Source organism: Mauremys mutica, chromosome 7 (assembly GCF_020497125.1).
Source record: "Mauremys mutica isolate MM-2020 ecotype Southern chromosome 7, ASM2049712v1, whole genome shotgun sequence".
Lineage (NCBI taxonomy): Eukaryota > Metazoa > Chordata > Testudines > Geoemydidae > Mauremys > Mauremys mutica.
Window position 1 is genome coordinate 112,820,345 of NC_059078.1, and position 20,938 is coordinate 112,841,282.

The following is a 20,938-nucleotide window of genomic DNA, read 5'->3' on the forward strand; positions in this document are numbered from 1 at the left end:
GCACAATGAGGTCATTCTTATTCCATTGGGCTAATACATACTCAAGTCTTCACAAAAAGGCTTAATACAATCAGTTCGGTTATGAGCAGCTCAAGCATTTCACAATATATACATACCATGTAATCAAACAAACTCTTCTTGAATTCTCTGCTCAGAGATGACCCAGCTTTAGACCACTGAACATGCTGTAATTCTGAATGAAGTGCAGTTGGCAGTGCTCAGAAGAAAAGATTGTACAATACCTAGACCGGGGGTCCCCAACGCAGTGCCCGCGGGCGCCGGGGCACCTAAGTGCGCCCGCGTACTGGCCAGCGGATGAGCATCCGCCGAAATGCCACCAACAAGCTGCATCATCCAGAGGCGTCGCCACTGAAATGCCACATATTTTCGGGGGTATTTCAGCGGCGACGCCTCTGGATGACGCTGCTTGTCGGCGGCATTTCGGCAGCGATGCCTATTGACGTTGCCGCTTGTCAGCGGAATTTCAGCAGGTGCTCGTCCGCCATCATGGTCCTCCGTGGCTCGTGCCAGACGAAAAAGGTTGGGTAACACTGACCTAGACTGTACCTACCAAGTAATGCTGTTCATTCAGAGCTCTTCATCTGAAATCCCTGAGCTTTAAAGTGGCTTGCCAGGGTCACTAGGGGATTCCTGCCAGGTAGCTGACAGTAACATTCTTCAAGTTGCATGATGTAAGCATTTACTACTGTTTGCACAAAGCACTTTGAAAAGTTAAGTCATGAGTAATATACAAGTCTTCTAAAAGGGGAAAACCCTGATGAACAACAGATCTTCAGTGTTTCACTCCTTCCCCCACCCTCCCAAACTCTAAATATGCATCTGCTCTTTATACACATAAGCATCAGAAGCTTATTGATACCTCCAAATTTCACAAGCTCATTCTGTCTAACATGGGTGGCAATGCTTTGTCTCTTACTACACACATTAAACACACTTACTTGTTATTGGGTGTGTCACTCTTTGTAAATTAGTTCCTCCTTCTCTTTGTACCAAGGCCATAGCATGGCATCCTGAAGGCATCCTGCACTCCTTGCATTGCTTGCAGTGTTACTGATTTTTTCAAATGTTGCAGGAAAATTTAGAACCTTGATAGGCAGAGTAACTGATGATTCATGATCTGACCTATATAACACAGGCTAGAGCAGGGGTCCCCAACGCGGTGCCCGCGAGCATCATGGCGCCCGCCGGGGCGTCTAAGTGTGCCCACGTACTGGCCGGCAGACGAGCATCTGCCAAAATGCTGCTGATAAGCAGCGTCATCCAGTGGCATTGCTGCCGAAATGCCACCATTTTCAGCGGCATTTCGGCGGCAACACCTCTGGATGATGCTGCTTGTCGGCGGTATTTCGGCAGCGACGCCTATTGACGTTGCCGCTTCTCAGCAGCATTTCGGCAGATGCTTGTCCTCTGCCACGGTCCTCCGTGGCTTGTCATCTGGCACCTGCCAGATGAAAAAGGTTGGGGACTACTGGGCTAGAGAATAGCATCCAGTAACTCCTGTGTTGAGCCTAGTAACTTGTTTGGCTCAAGCATATTTTCAAGGAGATGGAGAATCCACCACTCCCCTTGGTGAAGGAATTAGGGTTTTTTAGACATCTTACTGAAAGCACTTACACAACTAAAACCTAGAAGCCAAGGAGTAGACAGTACAGTTCAGGAAAAGGAGATGAAAAGGAGGCATAAAACCCTGCCTTCCCTGACCCTGGGCCAAATTGGTAAGATGGCTCCTTTGGCTTGAAACTTGAACTGAAGTCCAATATCCTTTCAAATATGAAGAACCAGAAAGCCTCTTTGGGTTCTTTAATTTTTTTTTAATTAAAATATTTCTCATGTTCATCCCTCACCTTAAAATACAATGTATTTTATTTTTAAATATAGTCACAAATGTATATAGACACACTCCACAAAACAAACCGCATCACTGTAATAAAACAAATAAATAACAAAGTTGAAATTATTTATCGAAGTCCAGACGATAATTACTTCGGTTACACTAGAGAGGTTCTAAGATACCTTGCTACCATCATGACACTTGTTAATTGCTTAGAACACCACGTGTGATCTATCTACAGTACATGTACTAAAACACAGAGGCACTGGCTCTAGAATAGTGGTGATTATAGTTATGAACCACTGTATCGCAAGATCCTGCGTTATGCTATAGTTTCTATAGATGACATCCTACAAGATTTAATTCCTTACACATACATTTATTGGTACCCCAGTTCCCTGCACAAGTATAAGTTCAGCCTCATCCATGCGAATATCACGAAGGTTGAGTTAGTTTAAAACTAAATTAACTGTTTTGATACGTGTTACTATAATCTGATTTTAAAAATCACCAGACTAACCTCATGAAATGAGTACACTTTCCTTCTATGGTTTGCTAGTTTAATCACTTGCTGCTTTTGGCTAAAGGACAGTTAAATTTTCTAATCAAATGAACAGAACATCAGGATGTACCCTGATACACTAAGCACTTAGTTCTGGATGTAGAGTACCCTGTTTGTTTTCCCTTATTACAGGGGACAAAGAAATTATAGAGCAGTGTGTTTAGTAGAATAGAATGGGGAAAAGGATAACTAACACCGGCAAGATAATTAAAAGAACATTAGTTCCCATTGGTTTTACACAAAACCCCCACACAAACTTTAAGAAGTTGCACTTCAAGCAATTAGATATTATAGATTGTTGCAGCCTGTCTTATCCTTTAATTGAGGTAGGACAGACAAGAGTGGTGGTAGGGAAGAGTCTAAACTTCCAGTTAATGTAACTATATGTATAGCAAAATTTATCAATTTCCATTGCAAAGACACCATTTCTTGAGGAATGTGTCGAGAATTCAATGGAAACCACACACAAAAAATTAAGTAAAAAAAACTAGTTCAAAAATAAATAGAATAAATGTAATTTGTCAGTAAAATATGTTGCTGGTGCAGTGCAAGATTAGCAAGGTAACAAAAGAGTGCAGTACCAGCCCCTTTTACTATAAATATTCTACACAAATCAGAAGACCTACAAAATCTGTCTCAAAAAGATAACTGTGCAATCTATTTAAAATGAACAGCGTGCTTACTAAATACCAGTGTATAGGCTACCTGTTCAGTATGGTATGTCTTTCTGTCATCTCGGCTGCTTGAGGGAATTCTGAAACCTATTCAGAACCAAAATCAACTTCCATCAAAAACACTTCCTGTAAACATAATTATTGGTATTTTATCCCAGTGTTCAGTGGCAATTCACGTTACATGGGTCTTCCAGTATGAATTTAAGAATATGTACAAGCCACAACAAGAGTATTTTCTAAGTTAGCAACTAAATCTGAATAATTCGGGTCTGGCACTGTGTAAACATTTCTATCAGTTCATTTTGTTGGACTTCATTTACAGCCTCCGGTTCTGCTGGGCTCTTCTGCACCTTTGCCACTGCAAAGTTTATCCCTTGGGTCAATCCAGCTTGTGTAATATTAGCAACTTGGACCATAGAACTGCGGATCTTAGCAAAGGGAGAGACTGCTCTGCTGCCGTTACTGTCTGCTGGAGAAGGAGTCATATGAAGTCCTGTCTCAACTTCAAGAATACTGGATGCAGATCCTGGGCTCTTATGAGATCTATTGGCGTAAACTTCCTCAATAGCTAAGAACTGAGAACCTGACTCAGAAAATGGTACATCCAATTTAGATGGCCTTGAAGGGATGTCTCTGTTTGTTTCAGACCAGGTTTCTGTTTTCTGAGAAGCATTATTGCTGGTTTGATCTACTCCTTGGCAGGGCTTTTGAGGAGCAGTCTCTGCCACTGAAGCTTCTGTCATCTTATTTTGAGCATCTTGTACAAATCTGTGGCAGTACGCATCGATGGGTTTAATGAACTCCATCGCCACATTGTCAGCAAAAGGATTTCCCTGCATAGGTCTGTCTTCACACTCAGGCCTGCTAGCCTGGGTAACATGGATCTCTGAAGGAATGTGAATGCTAATGTTGATGTCAGTGCTATTTATAGACTGGGACCGGCTACCCAGTCGAGGAGCTGATGCAATGATACCACAGCTGGGCAAAACATAGTCTATCTGTCCCACATTCTCTAAAGAGCCAGTTAACTGATGATCCTCATCAGATTTAGAATTTGTCAGGAAGTCATCGGAATGAAAAGAGTCATCATCTGATATTTCAATATCTGATTCAGCACGAACTTTAGTATCTGCCATTGGATTTTCCAAAGTTTCAAGGCTACTGTCTGATTTCCAAAGATTAACTTTCAAGTTGGGTTTTAAAAAATTGACTTTCATTTCAGGCTTGGTAAAATTCCCTAACTTGCGAAGACTGCCAATGTTAACATTGGATTTGGTTTGTTTGACTTTCTGATTAAGAGATGAAAACTTGCTCATTAAGAAATTCTTGCCTTGGGCTAGGGATCCTCGATTCTGGGATCTAATGCCAATGATGTCCTCATGAGGTTTACTGCTCTTCCTGAAAAATTAAAGAGAAAATAATGTCTTTTCTTGTACAGTTAATCAAGTAGTTATACTTCTAAATCACAAGTTTCACAATATCCCAGTTAATATTGTTTTAATATTTTAACAGATGCAGATACAAACAAATGAAATGTTTCAGTGTAGCAGCCGTGTTAGTCTGTATCCGCAAAAAGAACGAGGAGTACTTGTGGCACCTTAGGCCTGGTCTACACTACGGGGGAGGGGGGGGAGAGGGGGTCGAACTAAGGTACGCGACTTCAGCTACGCAAATAGCGTAGCTGAAGTCGAACTACCTTAGTTCGAATTTCCTACCTGTCCAGACGCTGCGGGATCAAATTCCGCGGCTCCCCCGTCGACTCCGCCACCGCCGTTCGTGGTGGTGGAGTTCCGGAGTCGACGGGAGCGTGTTCGGAGTTCGAACTATCGCGTCTAGATTAGACGCGATAGTCTAGACGCGATAGTTCGAACTCCGAGAAGTCGAACTCTCCGCGTCGACCCAGCGGGTAAGTATGGACCTACCCTTAGAGACTAACCAATTTATTTGAGCATAAGCTTTCGTGGGCTACAGCCCACCTCTTCGGATGCATCTGAAAGCTTATGCTCAAATAAATTGGTTAGTCTCTAAGGGTAGGTCCATACTTACCCGCTGGGTCGACGCGGAGAGTTCGACTTCTCGGAGTTCGAACTATCGCGTCTAGACTATCGCGTCTAATCTAGACGCGATAGTTCGAACTCCGAACACGCTCCCGTCGACTCCGGAACTCCACCACCACGAACGGCGGTGGCGGAGTCGACGGGGGAGCCGCGGAATTTGATCCCGCAGCGTCTGGACAGGTAGGAAATTCGAACTAAGGTAGTTCGACTTCAGCTACGCTATTTGCGTAGCTGAAGTCGCGTACCTTAGTTCGACCCCCTCTCCCCCCCCTCCCCCGTAGTGTAGACCAGGCCTAAGGTGCCACAAGTACTCCTCGTTCTTTAAGGAAATGAAATGTATTTTTAGAACCATTCCAAAAGAATGACCAATGAGATATTATGACGAACTGTTCACTTAGTATAATCTGACCAAACCAAAAAACCTTAAGATTTGAAAGTCATTGTTTTTCTGCTGATCTTTAAATAACTGGGATTAATCAAGGGAAAAAGGGTAACATTTACTGAAGAGACTAAATTTACCCAAGACTATTGCAATAATACAGCTATTACAGGCAAGTTTATGACCACAGATTGAAATCAGTACCTAGACTTCTGTTCATGACAGAATGACATCACATCTGACACTCTAAATGTAAGTAACAGAACAATATTCATAAAGTTTGCTGCTTTAGCAAACAGTACTCATAAATAACAATATTACCAGGAGAGGAAGTACAGGAGAAAACAACAGATAGTAGTAATAGGTGAACTGGGTGATCTCTCTCCCTGGCAAAGTAGGATTGTTCTATAGAATATATGGAAAAGTCCCACTTGATGGGAGACCTAGATTCTTCAACTGTCAGGTTTTTTTTCCTGAATCTAGCCTAAATTTTCTTTTCTTAGTTTTACTCTATCCTCCTTACAACTATATTTATCACTAAATAATTTACCTCCTTAGTATTAACACCTTTCAAATATTTGCAGATAGTTTGCCCTTGCTTAGCCAAACTATTCATATTTATTTCTGAGTATTATATTAATCTCTTCTGTCCTTGATTATTTTTTCTTTTCTGGACTTTGTCTGATGTGCCAATATCTTTATGGTAATATGATTCCTGGAACTGAAACATTCCACATGCAGCTTAACCAGTTCTACAGAATGGCATTATTACTTTCCTGAAAAAGGGGGGCTTCTTTTTTGAGCCAATTTCACATTAAAAACTCCAATATAATTAGTTGTCCATCATCACTCCTTGTTCTCCTTCAGCATTACTGTTTTATTATTTTCTTTTTTACTGAGCATGTTACAGATGGTTTCAATCCTTCCAACCACCCAAATGACTTAGCTTGCATTTTTTCCAGGAAAATCTCTGTCCATGTTCACATTTTCTAGGTCCTTTTCTTATTTCTCTGTCCTCATTAGTACTTGCACTTCCCTCCAATTTATTCTCATCAGCAAGGTTTATTACAGACTACTTAGTATTCTTCTAGATTTTAAGCAAAACGTTAAATACAACCAGTCTTACTACTGATCTGTGGTACCCCAGCAGACATGCTCCCTCCCTTGCTCAATACGTTACCATCCACCATCACCTTTTACTTAGGACCATTTTGGCTTTTTCTTTCATTCTTCTGTTTCAGAAGTACTATTGTCTGCTGTGCCTTAATTTGCAAATCCTTTAGAATTCTTCACCTTCTTGTACTCTTGTGGATATGGGGACTCTAAAATCGCTGTGATCTGCTTTCATGAAATACAATATGCATACATTCCTGTGTTCTGGGTACTCATTCCTGCCTGAGTGGGAAGTAGCTTGTAGTCATTTGTTCTCTCGGTTATTCATCCAAATCCAATCAGTTTCTCCCTGTGTCACCTTCTCTACCTTCTCTACTGTTATTCATCGAAATCCAATCAGTCTCTCCCTGTATCACCTTCTCTACTTTGGATCACACTGTTATTTTCTACATAACTTCAGAAGTTTGTTGCTTGTTTCGATTTCTTTGAAATCCCACTAATATCTGATAATTAAAATCTCCTATGATTACAGTATTCTGCAGCTTATAAACTGAATTGGTCTAAGAAGCCTTCTCTTCCTGTCCTGGTGGTATATAAACAAATGTCTACATAAGTTTCCTCTTTGTTATTCACTCCTTGTATCCTTAAGGAGTACCCACACTCTAATAGTCAATGCAAGTGATGTGCTCTCAGAACCTCTAAAATAAGGCAACTGAAATAGCACAACCCATCTATCTTCCTTCTATTCTGAAGTAGATAATTACAGAATAACCTGTCCATAGGCAAGTGTCTTCTTTACTCCTTCAGTACAAGACTGATTTACACCTGAAGCATGAGCGTTTATATCCCTTCCAAAATTATACTAAGTATTGACATTTCAGATAAGAAACATCTCAATAAGCTTCCAGTGTCCATCATACTGTTCTTGATGAGAAAAATCTAGTCCTTAAAGATGAGTAAATATTTACAGCTACATGGAAATTTGTCAACTGAGAAAACAGTAAAAACAATAGCACAGAAGATAAAGTGTTTCATTATATGGGTAATGACATCAAGAACAACTTCCATTTACAAGTATCCTTCAACTATTTACCTTCTAAATAAAGATGGCAATACAAGACTAACAAACTAGTAGAGAAAAAAAAACAGATTGGTGAGAGATAGTATCTAAACGAGATGCGTCTAATTCTATACAAACACCAAAAATATTGGCCATTTAAACTTTTCCGTATCTCATCAATGCCAAGTGAAAATATCCTGAAACAAGATTATCTGAAGTCTATTAAATGCAGGACTTATCTGCAATGAACCTGAATTCTGACCTCGGAAAACACTGCCTCTTACAGAGTGGGTATTTTCATCCCACATTCAGTCTCTAATCTTTGTGAAGAAACTCTGGTGAAATATCATCTGTGAGCAGCTGATATGAAACCTCTTTGTATTTTTTCAGGAGCATAATAAGGATTTTTAAACACCCAAGAGTTCAAATAATTTTTTTAAACTTATTCTCAACACGACAACATTCCTCTTCCCAATTTACCATACCATCCATTTTGCAACATATAAATGTGGGGTACCCTTAATAAAATCTTCACTTCATATATTTAAAGTGCTTTACAATTAATTTGAAGAATCCCATGCACTGCTACAGACTAGGGACTGAGTGGCTAGGCAGCAGTTCTGCAGAAAAAGACCTAGGGATTATAGTGGACAAGAAGCTGGATATGAGTGAACAGTGTGCCCTTGTTGCCAAGAAGGCTAACGGCATTTTGGGCTGTATAAATAGCGGCATTGCCAGCAGATTGTGGGACATGATCATTCCCCTCTATTCGGCATTGGTGAGGCCTCATCTGGAGTACTGTGTCCAGTTTTGGGCCCCACACTTACAAGAAGGATGTGGAAAAATTGGAGAGAGTCCAGTGGAGGGCAACAAAAATGATTAGGGGGCTGGAACACATGACTTATGAGGAGAGGCTGAGGGAACTGGGATTGTTTAGTCTGCAGAAGAGAAGAATGAGGGGGGATTTGATAGCTGCTTTCAACTACCTGAAAGGGGGTTCCAAAGAGGATGGATCTAGACTGTTCTCAGTGGTAGCAGATGACAGAACAAGGAGTAAGGGTCGCAAGCTGCAGTGGGGGAGGTTTAGGTTGGATATTAGGAAAAACTTTTTCACTAGGAGGGTGGTGAAGCACTGGAATGGGTTACCTAGGGAGGTGGTAGAATCTCCTTCCTTAGAGGTTTTTAAGGTCAGGCTTGACCAAGCCCTGGCTGGGATGATTTAGTTGGGGATTGGGCCTGCTTTGAGCAAGGAGTTGGACTAGATGACCTCCTGAGGTCTCTTCCAACCCTGATATTCTATGATTCTATGAATGGTAAAGATTCACTAAAACGACAATGAAAACAGATTTCCACTTAGACCATAAAATGTCCTATTTACACAAGCATTCTTTGTGCCATTATGAAGTTTACTAGGCCTACCATATATTCAGGTTTCCCATATGCTGGGTACTAGGGTGAAATTCCTGATCTTCAAATAAGCTATCTGAAAATTGGCCAGGTATCACACCCGCAACGCCTGCACTAACACATCCCATGTCCCAAAAAAAAACAAAAAAACACTGTTGGCTATTCAGTGCAACATACCTGACAGCTACACGCAAACTGCTTTTTCTCTCAGGTGTGTGCATATAGGTCCACATTTTTCAGGGTGACTCATGATTTTGGGTGTTCAACTGGACATACCTTACAGGGGTCTGACTTTCAGAGGGTTCAGGTTCTTTTAAGGCATCTTAAGTTGGGCAATTAAGATCACTAGCGGTTTTTGAAAATGTAGATAACTTTTTAATGAACAAGAATAAATCAGAGAAGAAAAGTGTCAGTCATTCTCTAAAGTAATGGTTCTCAATCCAGGGCCACTTGCGGCCCAATCAGCACAGACCTCTGACATCCTTAGCGCTGTAACTAGGGCAAGGCGGGAGGGGTACCTGCACTGGGCACAGAGTCAGCGGAGGGTGTGTTTGTGCAAAAATGGGGTGGTGCAGGATTGGGCCCAGTGACATCAGCCCCCTCCCCCCAGCAGGATTGGGCCCTGCAGCATCAGCAGGAGACTAGGGTGCTCAGTGCTCCCCCACTCTGCAGGATCCTGGGTCCAGTGACACCGGCTGCAGCAGGATCCCTGGCACTAGGGCCACAGAGGCAGGCGGGCAGGGCAGATCTGTATTAAAAATCCTAAAAGTAATCAAGAAAACTTAACAAAAATATCAAATATGGATACTAAATTATTCCACCAATTACCAACTGCTCTGAAATACACACCACACAGGCACTTCTTGAGGGCTCTATACATTTTCTCCCATAGGCAAGATATTGTTCCCTTGCAAAATCTCTACCTTCTAGTCGTCTATTTTTGTTGATCCAAGGGAACCTCAATAATCTATGGGCTTTTGTGCCCCCCCAATTTCAATTGTTGTTTGCCTTTAATATTTCAGATGATCCTTTGTCTTTTCCCTCCTTTGTCTTTTTATAATAACTATGATTTACAAGGACTGTTTGTTCCAATACAGCTAAAACTTTAAACACACGCACAGGACATTCAACACTTATGGGTTCCATACCAAGTGAAATTCTAGCAAATGTTGTAAGACAGAGATAAAGACAAGGTTATGTAATGAAAGTTTTACATAGGCGCAAGAGAAACAGTTGTGATTGCTGTGAAAATAGTCTTGAATTTTCTGATTTGTGCTTTTAAAATATCTTCCATCAAGTTACCCCAAAGTTAATCACTTGCATTTAACTTCTTAATGGTTCTAGGTATTCTGTAAAATCAACTTTTTCCGAATAAAAAAAATCACTGATTTAACTACACTTGATGTCGCATCACCACCTTCACTAAGCTTGAGTGTATACTGGCTTCATTATGTATCTGCACTTTCTTCTAATTTACCACAACTATGTTTGTTGTGGGTAGCAAGCAATGCAGAATCAACAGCCTGGAGCAATTAGCCATATTTCAGAGATAATTTACAACCACTTTCCCATTGTTTATTGGGTATACAGTATGTTGCTTTTCTAATGAATTATGTTTTAAGTTTATTTTGCTAGACCTTCAGAGGCATGGACTTTCCTAGAAATAAATTTAAATTCATCCTATCCATCAATCTATTATAAAATAAAGCTGTTTATCTTGTTTAGCTTGGCTGTTTTAATACAATATTCATATCTGTTCTTGAGTATTATGTCAATATAGAGTAAATTTATCTAAGACCTTTTTTGCATGATGAAACAAGAGTCCTATCATTTAATTATTTTTGACAGTTCTTTCATAGATAGGAGCCATGAATTATAACTTTTGTATAAACTTCTTGCCCTTAACATGTCTTGGGGCGGTAAGATTGGATGCATGAATCTTCTAGACATGTCAGACACCAGGAAAAAAAAAATCAAACTGACAGAGCACTTAAGTGATAGTTTAGGGTCCAATAGCACATACACAAAAATCATTCACCTTGAAGAAATACTAAAGCTGATTTTAAGAGTCCATTCCCTCTCTCCCAATAGCAATTTTAATGAAGTCTATCTGAGTAAGCATAAATTGTTTCTTGTTTATCAGATTAAAATTTCTGTAAAATTGAGATGAATTTAGAAGCAGTTTTTCAATCAATATAGCAACATACATATGTTGACGGTCTAGCTTCACACAAACACCTTTCTCCTCATTCCTGCAGAGTAGCTTCTAGAAGGTTTCAACAGATTATAGCTCTCAGGAGTTTCATGCAGAACACAGTGTGGCAATGTTTTCTTCCCAGGATATTGCTCTTCAAGATTTCAACTTAAATTGTCAGATACAAATATTGTGTCTAATGGTCATGTGCCACATTTTTTTTTAAAATAGAGGGGAATATAGCATTCAATGCCTCCCATATGCCTTAGAGTATTTCAGCATGTCACTTTAAGGTACCTTCAAGCTTTTGTATTTTGTGAAGTTTAGTCCCTTGCCATCAATGAGAGATGTCCCATCAGTCTGCTGAGATGAAGTAGGACTCTTCCCCAACCCATACTGAGTGGTTCCATAAAGGTTACCTTTAATATTATCTTGTGTTTTATAGCATATAAAATACTGAACACATTTCAGAACCACTGAATACTGGGAGAGGGAACAGAACCATGCCTGCATTACTCTACGCCGTTTTCCTACTCTAGTACCGAAAAGTGGGCATTAAAATAAGGGAAAGGTCAAATGATGTTTTAATACACGTTGCAAAATACTACTTATTTTTAGTTGCTAAAGGAACAAACAGCATGGCACCAGCGTCAAGAGGGGCTTTCATTTTAAAGACAGCCTATATGAACACAGTACATGCGTGTGTTCAAACATAAGATAACAAAGGACACCTGAAAAGGGATATCAGAGATTAACACAGTCTTATATTCAAATAGTGTCCTTAAAAGAAAACCAGTTGCCATCATGGCTCCCAAGATGGTCTCACTTTTAAAGTGATAGTGCTATATGCATGTGTACAAACAAGGCCAGGCCCCAACTCCACTGGAATCACTGGAAATCTTTCCATTGACTTTAATGGGCTTTGTTCAGTCCCATACACTAACACAGACAGGGAGAAACGATTTTAAATTCTATCCTTAGATAAATGTTTACAGAGTGTAGGTGCTGAGAGCAGTATAGAAATCAGGTCATTCTTAGCATAGTAGCTAAAATGGGGACACAGTTGCTGTGAGAATCCCATGCAGAAATAACTTGCTGTCTCTAAAAAGAGTTATTTAAATTGTGGCTTTGAGGATTCAAACAAACAAACAAAAAATATCACTCACCTCTCCAGCTTTTTCTCAATAATGGGCACATCTAATCCCATAGCTTGCTTCGTGATTCGCAGCATCTCTGCAATACACTGAAGGGTGTCTGAAATCCAGTTAGCAGACTGTCAGATTCTCCCAAATATAAACTTTTTAAAATCCCACATTTTAGCAAATCTAATTTTAGAGGCAGTTTGTCAATTAATTAAATGTGTTAAATCTCTCAATTTTTTTTTAAAAGTTGTGATTTCCTGATGTAAAGCTCAAAGTGGGAATAGACGATCCTCTTCCCTTCCCATGTCCTGGTACTGATAGGTTAGAAAAGCATTCAGAAAGGAATCTTTACTGTAACTACTCAATTTAGGGAGAGGGAGGGAAGGGGGAAAAGTATATGGATTATATTGACAGACGAGGATATTTATTTTAATTCTCATTGACATCACATTTGGAGTTTCAGGTAGGAAGTAAGATTTTTGGCTGATAAGTTTTCTGTTAACCAAGTAAAACAAAATACCAGGGACTTTAGTCATGGATTACACTGATTTAATCCATACTCATCAGCACCAGTGACCTTGTTTAACATTCATCCTACCCTAAACGTGAATAGCAGAACAAACTCAGACAGCCATTGTCCAGACCCTAGAAGGAAAATTGCTGTTTTAATCTAATCAAATCTGAATTTACCCTGTCATTTTTTAGTAAGTGAGGTGCCATCACAATTTAGTATCCACACAGTGAGCCACTGTAAGACACATTCTCTCTTTCCACCTGAAAAATGGGAATATAATTAAACTTACCCTGCTTTGGAAAGTGGTCTGAGATCGATAGATTAAAATGGTTATATCAAAGATAAGCTTTAGTATATTGAACATGATCATGTGTTATGGAAAATGTATATTTGTTACCTTTTCCATCTTCTTCAGGGTTGCGCATCACAGCTCTGAGAGTATGAAAATATCCACTTGTTTCATTGTATTTATAATGCAACCTCATGCAAGAGAACTTGGGCTTTCCAAAAAGGGTGGGTTCAGGACCTGAGAAATAAGCCAGACATCCACATTTTGGGGAGGGCGAGGAGTGTTCTTTCATGAATTAGTGGAACAAATATTGCAAAATTGTCAGCCAGTATACATATATATTATAAATATCCATTAGCTACTCTATCTCTGGGATATAAAGAAGAGAATTTGGTTCTAGGTGAAGATACTATTTGGAATAATTTTTCTGGTAGAATGATGGAAAAGCAGCAGGTTTTCTATAGAGATAGAGATAACTTGCTGCTTTTCCATCATTCTACCAGAAAAATTATTCCAGATACACCTCTACCCTGATATAACGCGACCCGATATAACACGAATTCGGATATAACCGTGGTAAAGCAGCACTCCGGGGGTGGGTGGGGAGTGGCTGCACACTCCGGTGGATCAAAGCAAGTTTGATATAACGTGGTTTCACCTATAACGCAGTAAGATTTTTTGGTTCCCGAGGACAGTGTTATATCGAGGTAGAGGTGTAGTATCTTCACCTAGAACCAAATTCTCCTCTTAATATCCATTAGCTACTCTATCTCTAGGACGAATACGAGTGAGTATGAAAGGGAAGAGAAAAACTTAACCCTTTCCCAAGTCACTCAGCAAAAACATGCATTTTAAGAGTACAAGTCTCTGGTTCCAGTAAGAATGTAAGAAATTTTAATGTATTGCATTGTGGTTCATCAACACTAAACCCTGCCTTTGCAAAGATGTGGCTAAAACAAAGCCATTTTATCCAGAGTTCTAATTAAATCTTGCAAATATTGAGTCTCAACCCAAACCATCTCACTCTTCAGATCCACATTTTACAATAGGCTCTGGAAAAAGTTCCTCCCGAGATGTGCATATTATATGAGCCTACAGTATATGCTCATATAAAGAATGGAAACTCAGAATCACGATAAACAGAAACTAGCATCCTCATGAAGAATGAGATTGCTGGTCAGGTCACTGGTGCAAAAGAACATTCATATATCTCCTTCACATCATATATTTGCCTCCACACTGAAGATGAAGTGATGAAATGACAATAAGCAAAAGAGCACAATACAGGACTTAAAGTCAAGGTGACTGAATCTATCCTACTACATGCCTCCTGATCTCATTCTCTCCAGGGAAACAACAATATAAAAAGACCTCAGCAACTATGGTGAAAATACAGATAACATTTAGGCTAGTGGCATCCATAACTAGAAACTCTGGATTCCGTCCTTTAGACATTACTTCCTTTAGCAGCCAACTAAATTCTCATGTAGCTGTTTACTTGGTGCTCTAATCTGGCCAACTCTTAGAGACAGGGATTACATTTTCAGCCAACAACTTCAAAAAGCAAAAGAATAATAATAAAAAGCTGGATAGATATTATTATGTCTATGGAGCACAGTTTTGGAAGATGTCCAATTGTGAGCAGTCCCAACCAATTACAGTGAATACCTTTAAAAAGAGTTTCTACCATTTTGAAAGAAAACTAAATGATTTTAACAATATTCCCCTTTTAAGTAGAAGGAATCTCTCTCGAATTGTTGAAATCTTTCAAAACAGAAGAGACTTTTTGAAGTGCAACCATTGTATCTCTGCTATTTACCACAGGCCTTATGAAAGAGAGAATACAAGAGCACAAAAGTGAACCTGAAAACTCTGCAGAAAGGCATCTAATCAAGCAGTCCTCTCAAAACAGACCATGACACCTTTGAAACTTTTCAGCATGTGATGAAACTGACCATAGAATATATTTTGTTTTTTATTTGATTCAGACACGTAATTGCTGTAATAATTTGACAAAATTAAGCCAATACTTACATTTATTTCAATAAAGTTTCTTTGAAAACCATGTACTCAAAAATTGTTCCCTTTCTACTATGCATTATTATGTGAGCTAACTCGAACAGAGAGAGGTATACCCTGGAATTGACTATTATTGTAAACTCGGAGGAATCTGAGTATGGAACAGAGAGGTTATGATCTGAAATCCTGACCAGCACTAGAGAGACTGCCATTTTCCTTTTCAAATAGTACTGCAGGTAATCTGACAGAATCCAGGGTGGGCAAAGGGAAGAGAAAAACTACTTAATGGATGCTCAGTCTGGTCATACACCACCAGCGAGACAGCAAACTTCTGCTAGAGTCCTAACTACATGAAAGTTTTAAAAACCATCTGACAGATATTGCAACTGCATGCTTTATCTGTGGGGACCATTTTGTGTTGAGCATAGTAATGCTTTATGTAACACTGTGCGATGGGGATTATAGAATCATAAAAATGGAGGGCCAGAAGGGACCTCAAGAAGTCATCTAGTCCAGTCCTCTGCACTCAAGGCAAGACTAAGTAATAACAAGACCATTCCTAACAGGTGTTTGTCCAATCTGTTCTTAAAATCCTTCACTGATGGAGATTCTATTCCAGGAGAAGCCTATTCCAGAGCTTAACTATCCTTATAATTAGATTTTTTTCCTAATATCTAACCTAGATCCCCCATGCTGCAGATTAAGCCCATTACTTCTTGTTCTATCTTCAATGGACATGGAGAACAATTAATCATAGTCTTCTTTATAACAGCCCTTAACATATCTGAAGACTGTTATTAAGTCCCCTCTCAGCCTTCTTTTCTAAAGACGAAACATGTCCAGTTTTTTTTAACCTTTCCTCACAAGTCTGGTTTTCTAAACCTCTTATTTTCGTTGCCTCCTCTGGACTTTCTTTTCAACTTGTCCACACCTTTCCTAAAGTGTGGTGCCCAGAGCTGGACACAGTACTCCAGAAGAGGCCTCACCAGTGCCAAGTAGAACAGGACAATTACCTCCTGTGTCCAACATACAACATTCCTGTCAATAATCTCCAGAATGTATTTCACAACTGCATCACACTGCTAACTCATTCACACTGCTGGATCCTCAGATCCATTTAATCAATATTACCACCTAGCTAGTTATTCCTATTTGTAGCTGTGCATTTGATTTTTCCTTCCTAAGTGAAGTACTTTGCACTTGCCATTATTGAATTTCATCTAGTTAATTTCAGATCAATTCTCCAAATTTGTCCAGATCGTTTTGAATTCTAATCCTCTCCTCTAAAGTGCCTGCAACCCCACCTAGCTTGGCGTTATCCACAAATTTAATAAGCATACTCTCCACTCCATTATCCAAGACATTAATGTGAAACTGGCTTGTTAGGGACGTCACAGTGAAAACAGGGAATTGTGCAGCCTTAAAAACCCCTCAATCAAAAGGGGGCAAGACAAGGGCCCCTACCCAGAGACAGTTGATGACTGGAGACCTGACTTGACAATTCTGGAGAGGACCACAGGAAGGGGTGGTGGTGGGAAAAATATATAGATGCAATTACCCTGAAACTGACACCCCATCTAGAGATACCTACTGTACAGTGAGGAAATAGCCTTGTTACTCATAGCATCGTTTGGCAACAAGTGTGGAATACTACTTAAGAGAGTACCTTCAAGGAACAGGGATAGCATGTAATGAAGTGTAGTGTCTTTCAATTCTTACCTATTTCTATTTTCTCCAAGGCTTCGAGGCTTAGTCTTTGATACTGATTTACTTTGTCAACTTCATCATCATAACTAGATAGAGAAAACAGTCAATGTCCAAAGTTAGAGATCTATTTACTCACAGCTAAAAAACAATTATTGTGTAGCACAAAGCTGTTAAAAGTAAAGTGATTCTACATATAAATAGGGTATGTTTATTAACAGAATACAGCACATGAAGAATGAAGGAAAAAAACAGTGACTTACTACGCCACATAGTAGGAAGAGTTCGAAAGCAGCAATAGAACATCCACATCTTTGTGAGTAGCATCAATGAGGCTACAAAACAAGTAGTAAAATATACACAATTGTTTAGTGATACAGCTGCAACTGATAGGCATTTTGCAGACATTATGTTTTAGACAGAAAAAGACATAACCACAATACCAAAATAAAAAAGGAATTCAAGTAATTATAACTGTGAATGGGATAGATTTAATTGCTGCATAATGTGCTGTGTGTTTATATCTGTCCATGTTACAGTTTTCAATAAAAATACACCAGCACAATGCAAATATAATTTTGAAGAGCAAAATATTCTGTGAGGTATATAAATAAAGTGCATCAATAACACCAAGACAAATTTGCCTGGCTGAAGCTACAAATTGGTTGGGTTGGGTAGGATCATGCAACTGGGATTGTGGAAGAGGCAATGTTCATTTCCACGTGAAGGTGCTGGACATTTCTAAGGATTGGAAGCTTTCACCTTGAGGTCAGCAGTAAATCACGTCCACATATTTATTAATGTTAGACTGCTGTTTCATGGCTTTTTTAACAAAGCTATGACAGTCCAAAGTTAATTTCTTTTGTAGACTCAGCTCAGTTCCTAGGGGATAGTTATTCACAGCAAAAAAAAAAAAGTATCATAATTGAATTGACTTTTTCCTGACAGTCTCAGAGGCTAAAAGTTAACCTAGTAGGAGACAGAATCACCCTTTTATATTTATAGGTCACCTCACCTGAACAAGTTTGAGGCACATTGGCACAAAGGAAGTCTGCACTCCCATTGTCCTTGTGTGCCTGCTCTGTGGTTAACAGGACAACAGGCTTTCACAAATCTTAAATTCACTTAATCAGATATAGCTCCATTACACTACAAGTTATAGGTATGCAGCATACCTCAGCTTGAAAGCAGTAAGGGTAACATACCTACTCTCAATGTCCACAAATGGCTGAGAATTCTCTTTATGGTGCCTGCCACACCTAAAAATCGAAGAAACTTAGGGCTTGTCTACATTACCCACTGGATTGACAAGCAGCGATCGAGCCAGCGGGGGTCAATTTATCGCGTCTACTCTAGATGCAATAAATCGACCACTGAGCACTCTCCCGTCGACTCCGGTACTCTACCAGGGCAAGAGGCGCAGGCGGAGTCAATGGGAGAGTGTCAGCCATCGACTTACCGCAGTGAAGATACCACAGTAAATAGATCTAAGTACATCAACTTCACGTAGCTGAAGTTGCATAACTTAGATCAATCCCGCTCCAGTGTAGACCAGGCCTAAGAATGGCTGTATGGCCAGGTGATGTCTCCCAGAACTAGTTATATTACGCACCCATTTTTAGGGTACTTAAGAGAATACATTTAAGAAATCATCACCACATTAATCCCCTCCTGCATTCAGTACAAATCACATTTTAAAGTGATTTGTAGGATACACATATTATCTGAGGACATAGTCACTTTCTTTAAAAGTCTTCATTTGCAACATGCTTAGAGTATGGATGTATCAACTATCAAAGCTACAAATAAATTTAAGTAATTTAACAGGTTATTATTTAATAATTGTATAATTTAATAATTGTGAAAGACTCCATGTTGGCAGATGACCAACAGAAAATCAATAAATTGTAATCTTGTTCTGCACACCTTGGGTCACAATCAATAAGTGCCCATCCACCATGGAATTTTTCATCATCTGGCAAGAGTAGTTTCATGTAACTTTGCAATAGCTGGCTGATCAGTTCCTGATGGCTTCTCACTGTCTCCTTGTGCAGTGCTTCATGTTCTTTCTCTTTTGTAAATATGGAATAAAGATCCTCAGTCACAGGGATACCTTGCATCAAATCTAGACAGCAAATATAGACGATAAATATGAGGAACAGACAAATATAAATGAGATCAATAACTAGAGAAATACATACAGAAGCAGTCTCTCAACACCTTAGCATATGGCTTTGAATAAGCTTTATGCTCCAAAACTTGCGGGGTTACAACACAGTAGAACCCTTATTTTACACGCTAATTGGGGACTGAGGAGTTCATAAATTTAAGAAGTTCATAAAGTTGAACATCTCAAAATGACAGGAGGCTGGGTGGTGTATGACACTTTCTTCTTGTCCTCCAAACCATTGCAAAGTGATTTCCAATGTACTGAAAGCATCAGAATGTGAAAGGATATTGATTTGTTCTTTACAGACATCACTTAAGTTCAGGGGCGGCTCCAGGCACCACTGCAGCAAGCGCGTGCCTGGGGCGGCAAGCCATGGGGGGAAGCCTGCCGGTTGCCGTGAGGGCGGCAATCAGGCTGCCTTCAACAGCGCAGTCCCATGGCTTCGGTAGCAATTCGCCGGCGGGTACGCTGAAGCTGTAGGACCGACAGATCATCAGCAGAAATGCTGCCGAATCCGCGTGACCAGTGGATTGCCTGCAGCTGTGCTGCCGAAGGCAGCCTGACTGCCGTGCTTGGGGCAGCAAAAAACATAGAGCTGCCCCTGCTTAAGTTATGTGATTTTTAACCCCATTGAAAAAACTGGTTTGTATAACTGGCTGTTCGGAGGGTTGGTATGTATAAAAATCGAGGTTATACTGTATGGTGGATCTGAAGGACTGTATGGTCACTCAACATTTCCTAATTATATGCTTGTCTTAATATCATACAATGAAGTATCAACAAGGTTATTTTGCTCAGAAAAATTTAGCTATAACCATTTCTTAAAAAACAAAAATTACTAGAAACAGTTTCCAAGAAGAAAGTTTATTCTAATTATATTGTACGTATAGGATAAATGGATAAAGTCAAACTGTTGGTACATCTCTAGTTACCTAGACAAAATGAGGTTATGGCTATATAATCCTACTGAGTGAACTGGCATCTACTACAATGCACTTAAGCCATGTTGCATAAAGTATAAGTCACACACAGACTGTGATAATATATATTTGCTTACCCTTTTGAAGGCACAAGTCACAGGAAGACAAGATATTTTCACAAACATTCACAAAAGCAGACAAATGTGAGATGATTCAGCTGAAAATAGATTTATACTTTCCCCTTACCTATGACTGCTTGCCTGTAAGCATCCCTGAAGCGATTCAAGTAGTATCTATTTGCAGAATTGACTCCATCTTTCATTACTCCTGCCAGTTTCCTTTCGCCAGTTCTTGTGAAGTCACCCTGTTACACAGAAACACTCTTTTGAACATTTAATTAGCCAAGTGTGTGGCATTTAAATAACAACCCTCTCAGTTCTCAAAAGGCTGTTTTGGAGGTTAGTGTACATACTGCATAACTGAATGAGTGAAATTTCAGGAAATTAAATTTAAGTTGCTATTCTGTATATACAAAATAAAGATATATTAAGAATAATAGAAAGAGTATTTCCTTTACCTGCAAAACATAAAAACAGATTTACAAATATAGTTCAAGAAACGTTTGAATCTGGAGAATCTTACAAAATGCTGTTGACAACCAGGTCCATAGCATTTTAACATAAATTACACCTACCACGAAATCATTTCTATCAATTCATAGAATAAATGTCTCGGACACAAGTTCAAAGTAATATGAATCCAGGTCGCACTTAGACTGCATGGACTGTACATGCACAACAATAAGTTTCAAGTCTTAAGAAAGACTAAAGAAAGAAATCAATAGCCTGAATATTTATCCTATCTGTTAATATTAGGATAGGT

The 20,938-nt window shown here is 39.4% G+C and overlaps 1 protein-coding gene across 2 annotated transcripts in view; it reads right to left on the reverse strand.

Moving 5' to 3' along the window:
* Window positions 1-1,817: 1,817 nt before the first annotated feature.
* INPP5F (inositol polyphosphate-5-phosphatase F) overlaps window positions 1,818-20,938 on the reverse strand; it is a 94,967-nt gene continuing 75,846 nt past the window's right edge. For both annotated transcript variants that reach the window (XM_045025012.1, XM_045025014.1), the window contains 7 exons: window positions 20,303-20,420; window positions 18,893-19,091; window positions 17,230-17,301; window positions 16,982-17,055; window positions 13,352-13,480; window positions 12,465-12,552; window positions 1,818-4,486 (listed from right to left, as the gene is read on the reverse strand). In XM_045025012.1, coding sequence (XP_044880947.1) covers window positions 3,337-4,486; window positions 12,465-12,552; window positions 13,352-13,480; window positions 16,982-17,055; window positions 17,230-17,301; window positions 18,893-19,091; window positions 20,303-20,420 — 1,830 coding nt within the window. In that variant the 3' untranslated portion in view covers window positions 1,818-3,336. The remainder of the gene's footprint in view (window positions 4,487-12,464; window positions 12,553-13,351; window positions 13,481-16,981; window positions 17,056-17,229; window positions 17,302-18,892; window positions 19,092-20,302; window positions 20,421-20,938) is intronic.